General features: G+C 47.4%; 1 protein-coding gene across 1 annotated transcript; it reads right to left on the bottom strand.

Moving 5' to 3' along the window:
* On the bottom strand, positions 1-1838 carry COX5B (cytochrome c oxidase subunit 5B). The gene is made up of 4 exons (XM_024129772.3): positions 1682-1838; positions 1050-1123; positions 782-881; positions 1-195 (listed from the first exon to the last, which is right to left on the bottom strand). The coding sequence occupies exons 1-4, from the start codon at positions 1782-1784 to the stop codon at positions 83-85; spliced, it is 390 nt and encodes a 129-aa protein (XP_023985540.1). The 5' UTR covers positions 1785-1838; the 3' UTR covers positions 1-82.
* Positions 1839-7616: the final 5778 nt, after the last annotated feature.

Below are 7616 nucleotides of genomic sequence, written 5' to 3'. Positions count from 1 at the left end.
TGAGGAGGAGCCAATGTAATGGCTAGTCTTTACTGGAAAGAAGAAACTTTACATCACATTTTGAGTGAGTTAGTGCAGGGGCTCAGTGGGCCAGCTGGTGGGGCACAAGCTTGTAATGGGTTCCACAGCTAGGGCATCGCTGGGCCTCGCCTTTATGCAGCCAGAACCAGATGACAGCACTGTTGTCTTCTTCACCTGAAAGAAAAAAGGTGGCTGAAGGCCATCCAACCTAGAAGAGGGGACTTTTTCAATGTTAACCTCCTTTCCTCAGACACCTCTGAGACACAGCGTTATGCCCGACACCTTAAGAGATCAGTTCAAGCTCTCTCCCCATTTTTCAGATGAAGAAACTGAAGCCAAGTTTACCTGTGAGTAAGCTGATCTCTTATCAGAGTCACCATAGGTTCTCACAGTTCCCTGCCTATGTAGAACCCCAAAGCTGGGTCCATCGTGGTATGTACCCCTAGTGCCTAACATGGTGTGTGGCAAAGAGAAAGTACAATAAATATTTTCTAGATGAATACTCCTTCATGCTTCCTCTCCAATGAGCCAGTATTATTGATGTTCCAGGCCTCTTTACAGTTAAGGATGACCTACTCGGGCAGAGAGGCCTGAGGGCCAAGACCCTTAGAACAACTTATTTACACACACATCTTCTTTATACACCTACACTCACACACAACAGATGTGAAGCAGCTGACAGCCATCCTGTATATTAAACAAATATTAAATTAAACAAATATTAAACAAATGGATAAGAAAATAGTGGTGAGGTACTTACAGATGCAGCCCACTATCCGCTTATTGGTGATGGAGGGGACTAAATTAGGGTCTTCCTTGGTACCTGAGGCTGCCTTTGGGGCGAGAATATTGTACGGGTCCTGAAAAACAAATGAAGGGTCCATTAGGCCAAATGACCCCTACCCTCTAGGGGCTAGCAGTACTGTTCCCACAAGCCAAGTTTCCTGGATGGAAGGCTCCCAGAGAGGAGGCCGCTCTGACTCCACCCAAGGCCATGAGCTCCCGAGAAGACACAAGGCTCTCCTCACCAGTCCCTTGCGTGCAGCCAGCATGACCTCCCTCTCCAGCCCAGTGGCCTGCTCATCATCAGTAGGAACACCACCTAAAGGAAAATACATGAATTATGATGTCGCCTGAAATGATCAAGAAGGAAAATGCACATATGGACATCTCTGCATACTTTTAGTGGGTCCACAGGCTCCTAGAGCTTACCCATACCCACTGTCTCCTAAAGGACCAGAGTCACGATACCCAAAAGTGGTACACGAGGTGATCCTTTCTTCCTTCGACCATGGAAGCCCGTTTTTCGGCACATTTTTTCTAAAACCAGGTCAACCAGAGTCCTAGTGGAGTGCATCGGCCTTGAGGCGGGCGCGGGCCTGAAAGGCGGCTTAGCCCCTCCACGTCCCGGTTGCAACCCCTGTCCACCAAGGTCACCCGCCGTCTCCGTTTAGGATTTTTTCGCAGAGGGGTCAGTATGGTGGTCAGTAGCAGCGGCGGCCGAGAACAACGGGGAGATGCCCGCGGAGTCTGAGGTTCTCGGGTCCGTTGGGGCGGTCACTGGGGCCCGGAGGAGCTGAACGGCCTCAACCCCCCGCTCCTTGCTGCCTTACCACCACCCCGGGAGGGCAACGGCGCGGGTCCCCGGCAGGCCAAGTACCTCCAGACGCCATAGAGCGCACCACGGAGACTCCACTGGGACCGCGGGCCCTCAGGGCCTGCGCGGCCACCGCCCCAGCTCCGCGCAGTAACCTTGAAGCCATAACGCCAGCTACAAACACCAGCACTTCCGGGAGCAGGGTCCGGAGGCAAAAGACGCTTCCGGGGGAGGGCTTCTTTCCCCTCCGTGTGCACCTTCCGCTTCCTTCCGGCCTGGAGCCCGCCCCACTCACCTGACTCTGCCGGGGGGCGGGGCCTCGGGAAAGGCTGCGCATGCGTAGCTCTGCTTCATTGCGTCCGCCGTGCAGCCGGGCAGCAGTGGAGGCGGTCAGGGTCTCATTACTAACGCTGGGATTGGGTGCAACTCGTTTTGCGTCTGTGGGCCTCAGGGTCCTCGTCCGTGGAACGGGTCAACCACACTGGAGTTCCTGTGCTTCTTGCATGATAGTTGCGCTCAGGCAGCGTGGAGGCAGCTGATGGAAGACGTGAAGCCAGTGCCTGTCAGGATACTTGCTGCACACCAAACTGTCCAGATTTACGAGTGGACTCCCAAAGGCCACTGTGTTAGTTGTGATGCATGCTAATTGTGATGCTGGTTCTCCTGGCAGTGTGTGAGCCACTGCAAACTGGTGGCCCAGCCTACAAGAACTTGGGCAGGACCTGCCCGCAGTCCTAGCATCAGTTTCCTGTTACAGTGGTTTTGAGGTGATGAGGTCCAGGCCTGAGGCGAGGCTGGGGAGGGGGAGGAAGGTAGGGCCAGACTGTGGGCCCCTCCCAGGACCAAAGACCTTGGTGATGTGGGGTAAAGGGGTGGCTACTGGGAGGCTGTTAACTCAGAAGAGGTTAAGGGAGGAGAAGCAGGAAGCGGAGTTGATAATGGAAAATGGAGTCCCAGAACGTACTGGGACGGGAGTTCTGCGTTTAAAACTGAAAACATCTTCCGTAGCTCCCCCATTGCCCACAAGCTAAGATGTGCAAGTTTCTTAGGGTGGGCTTTGTAAACACTGCCTGCCATGGGCTCCTAGGCCCTAGTTCCCATTGTCAGTATAGCCCTGTCACAGTCTGGCTGCATGCAGTATCGGTTTCCCTACCGGATAGAAAACCCCTTCAGAGCAGGAATTATGCTCTATTCACCTTTGAATTCTCAGTTCCTTGCAGAGGCCGGCATATAACAGGATCAAGTAAATTTTAGTAAATTTATTTTTTGGAGAGAATATACAGGATCAGTTTTGTAGGGCTTCTCCTGGCCCAATGAGGTCAATTTGAGGTAAATTGGGGAGGGTTGAAGTCCCAGGTGTTCCCAGCTGTGCCGTGGGGGTTATATTTTCAAAAGGACCTGGTGGAGCATTTCTTCACATGAGCACAGCTGGTCTTCGTGGGTGCCCCTCCATCAAGAAAAAAAAAATCATCTCTAAGGCCAAAGATGTCTTGATCCTCTTTAAAGGTGTGTTTTGCTTTGAATGGCTTCCGCTGTTACTCACTTCTTCCTTACCTCCACTGCACCCCTTCCAAATTAAATTGGAAAAAAATTCCTTTAAGTCCTAGGAATGTTCCCCAAGAATCTATAGTTGATTTGTACCTATGGTTAGATGTTTAATGCTGCGGGGAAAAAAGCATTGGTCTGGAAAATAGGTGTTCTGGGATGGAACCCCACCAGCCAACTCAGCAAGTCACTTTTTGTTTTGGCCACCATTTCCTCATCAGTAAAACTATGATTAGACTAGATTAGTATTTCCCAAAGTGTATCCCATGGACTCCTGGTCTCCGGATATGCTCTCAGTAAAAAAGGACTTGGTCAAGATAGGGAAGTTCTGCATTTGATAACCACCCTTTTGGAGATGAAGACACTAGCATGTTAAAGACTGATGAGGACTGCAGCAGAGAATGCTGTTTAATTTTCCCATCATAATTGAGCACTGTTTGCCAAGAAACACCTGCTAACCCAACTCTCAGCGGACCAGGGAGAAATTCTGTTCTGATGTGTTATGGTTCCCTCCTGCCTGACCATAAGATGGTTTATTCCAGGCTATAAAAGGGAAATAGAGTTGAGGCTTGTTTCTCCCTCTCACAGTAGGCTTGCCTAATCATAGGATGTTTTTTGCAGGTCTTTGTTCAGCTCACAAAAGCCCTAGGACTATTCAGTCTAAGCTGGTGAGCTCCAATGTCGGGGCCAGGCTCCAGGGCATCCCCACAGGTCCCACCCCTGGATTCCTCGAGCTCTCACCACCCTCCACTTACACCCCTGCCCTCAAATGTCTCCTTGAGAAACAGATTGGCTTGGGGAACGGCCTCCCACTCCTTCCTACTCCATCATCTTTGCCGAAACAATAAACTTCTATTGAGTATTATTTTTTACTTTTATAGGAAAATTCCTATAGTGGTCAAAATAAACGCTCATTGTAATAAGTCAAACAACATATATGTTTAAGGAAAAAGTTGATTGTTGACAGTTTCATATTTATCCTTTTTCTTCCTTTTTCTCTACCGGGGTTTCTCAAGTTTAGTGCTATTGACATTTTGGGCTGGAAAATTACTTTCAGGGTGTTGCGGGGGGAGGTGCTTTCCCGTGTGCATTGCAGGATGTTCAGCATCTGTGCCATTAGCACTCCCCAGTGGTGACAACCAGAAATGTCTTCAGCCATTACTATATGTCCCCTGGAAGGCAAAATTGCCCCTGATTGAGAATCATTACTCCATCCTCCTACAGTCATATTCAAACAAATACACATATTGCGATGTTTCTTAAAAATATACAGAAATGTAAATGAATAGAAAATAGAAAAATATATCACTATTTTACAAATTATGAGTAAATTTCTTTTTTCACTTAAAAAATATTTTGCGGGCATCACAAATCGATACATAGAGATCTGACTCCTTTTATGTAGCTGCTGAATAATATTCCCTACTGTGAAAGTCCTATGAATTTACCCAACCATTTTCCTCTTGATGACTATTCAGATGGTTTCTAGTTTTTTGCCTGTCAATGCTGGGATGCACGTCTGCAGTACGTATAGCCTTATATTCTGGAGTCTTCATTTATGAGGAATAGGGTCAAAGGATGTGTACATCAAATATAACAATAAATTCTGCCCCCCCAAAAAAAATTTTTATTGCAATATATAATATAAAAAATAGTGCAATAATTTCTGTACAGGGTAAGAACAAATCTATAAGCCTTCCAACCGGGTCAAAAGAGCTTTTTTTTTTCGTGGCCACACCGTGTGGTATGTGGTGCGCCCCCTGCAATGGAAGGGCGGAGTCTTAACCACTGGACTGCCAGGGAAGTCCCCAAGAGTCAAGAGAGTTTTGATAGTGTCTGTAAAGCTTTTTTTTTTTAAAGAAAGCTCTGAAGAAAATATGGCAAAATATTAATAATTTAAAAATCTACATCGTCATTAAAAAAAAAAAAAATTCTGCCAGACTGTTTTCCCAAAAGTTTGAAGCAGTTCATGCTCCCACCAGCAGGGCACGTGAGTGCCGGTTCCCACCTCCACATGTGAGTATTACCCACCTTTTGCCAAGTCTGCCCACTGATGGATGGAAAATAAGATGCTGTTGGAGGGGCTTGGGCTTCCCCCTGGTGGCACAGTGGTTAAGAATCTGCCTGCCAATGCAGGGGACATGGGTTCGAGCCCTGGTCCGGGAAGATCCCACATGCCGCGGAGCAACTGAGCCCGTGTGCCACAACTACTGAGCCTGCGCTCTGGAGCCCATGAGTGACGACTACTGAGCCCATGTGCCACAACTACTGAAGCCCACGCGCCTAGAGCCCGTGCTCCGCGACAAGAGAAGCCGCCGCAACTAGAGAAAGTCCGCGCGCAGCAACGAAAACCCAACGCAGCCAAAAATAAAGTAAATTAAAAATAAATAAATTTTTTTTAAAAAAGATGCTGTTGGAGTTTGTATTTAAGTTCCCTGAACTCTAAGGCAGCTGAGCTTCATTTCATAAGTTTATTATTTGCATTTCCTCGGCTGTGAACTGCTGGGCTCAGTTTCATTTTCTTTCAAATGGTTATATCACGTACCTCTGGAGCTGTTTTGAGGACTAAACGAGTTAACACAAAGTGCTCAGAACCATGCCTAACACATTGTAAGCGCTCAGTTAATGCTGGCTTAAAAACTGTCTATTCAAAACTACCATATGGGGCTTCCCTGGTGGCGCAGTGGTTGAGAGCCCGCCTGCCGATGCAGGGGACGCGGGTTCGTGCCCCGGTCCGGGAAGATCCCACATGCCGCGGAGCGGCTGGGCCCGTGAGCCATGGCCGCTGAGCCTGCGCGTCCGGAGCCGGTGCTCCGCAACTGGAGAGGCCACAGCAGTGAGAGGCCCGCGTACCGCAAAACAAACAAACAAACAAAAAACTACCCTATGACCCAGCAGTTCCACTCCTGGGTATATATCAGAAAAAAACAAAAACACTAATTTGAAAAGATACAGGCACCGCAATGTTTATAGCAGTATTATTTATAATTGCCAAAATATGGAAGCGGCCTAAGTGTCCATCAACAGATGAATGGAGAGAGAAGATGTGATATATATATAGATAGATAGATACACACACACATACATACAACGGCATATGACTCAGCCATAAAAAAGAATGAAATTTTGCCACTTGCAGCAACACGGATGGACTTGGAGGGCATTATGCTAAGTGAAACAAGTCAGACAGACTGTATGATATCACTTACATGTGGAATCTAAAAACTACAGCAAACTAGTGAATATAACAGAAAAGAAGCAGACTCACAGATATAGAGAGCAAGCTAGTGCTTACCAGTGGGGTGGGGGAAGGAGGGGGGGCAAGATAGGGGGAGGGGATTAAGAGGTACAAACTATTATGTTTTTATACTATAACATGTAAGGATATATTGTACAACACGGGGACTATAGCCAATATTTTACAATAACTATAAATGGAGTATAACCTTTAAAAATTGTGAATCACTATATTGTACACCTGTAACTTATAAAATATTGTACAGCAACTATACTTCAATAAAAAGATTTAAATCATTAGTGAGTATTTTTTTAAAAACTGTCTATTCAGTACATTCATAGTTGCTTGTATTTACCTAAAGGAACTCTGGAAGGACACACAGGAAACCAGTACAAGTAGTTACCTCTGTGTCCATGTTGGGTGAGGGAGGGAGCTGGGCCCCTGAGGACGGGGTGGAGCGAGACTGTTCCCTGCAGGCCTCTTATACCATTTGGGGGTCTTGTTTTAACTGTGTGAATGTATTATCTATACAGAAATGAAATAAACATTTTTTAAATTGGCTATTCATATTATTTTGGGAGATTGTTTAATTGATTTGCAGAGACTCAATGTTAGGGAAGTTATATCAATTCCTTTCTATGGGCCAAGGCTGGTCACTATTCAGGAGAGAGTCAAATGTGGCTTCTGCCTTGAATCTATCACGAGAAATTGGAAGGGGGGTGGTTGTTCTTCACTTGGGCCAAGTTCCCACAAGCTTGAAGGAATGGGGTCAAAAAAGGACTTAATCTGCATTTCTGTTGCCAGAAAGAGCAGCTCTGACTGGATCACAGAGGCCCCACCTCTTACAAAAGCAGATGTAGGACCAGTTTTTAATTATAACAAGGGGTGAGGGAGACAGTTGCTGCGTGAGTCCTGGCCCCATCCTGCAGCCTTCAGGGACAGCTCGGAGCCCCGGCGCCCCCTAGCGGGGGCTGAGGATCATGCGACACAGGGGCTGAAGCTCTGGCCGACTGCTGGGGGCCAGGACCCTTCTGGTGGAAAAGCCAGGTCAGAACAAACTGAATGTTTTTGTGCAGATGCTGCAAATCCAAAATGGGTCACCTGCCGCTGTGTCAGCCCGGGGCCTGGCCAGGGCTGGGGCTCAGAGGGATCCGAGGGGGCTTCTTATTTACAGTGTGTGTGTGTGTGTGTGTGTGTGTGTGTGTGTGTGTGTGT

The sequence above is a fragment of the Physeter macrocephalus genome, chromosome 12 (assembly GCF_002837175.3).
Source record: "Physeter macrocephalus isolate SW-GA chromosome 12, ASM283717v5, whole genome shotgun sequence".
NCBI lineage: Eukaryota > Metazoa > Chordata > Mammalia > Artiodactyla > Physeteridae > Physeter > Physeter macrocephalus.
This window is presented reverse-complemented; position numbering and strand designations above follow the sequence as displayed.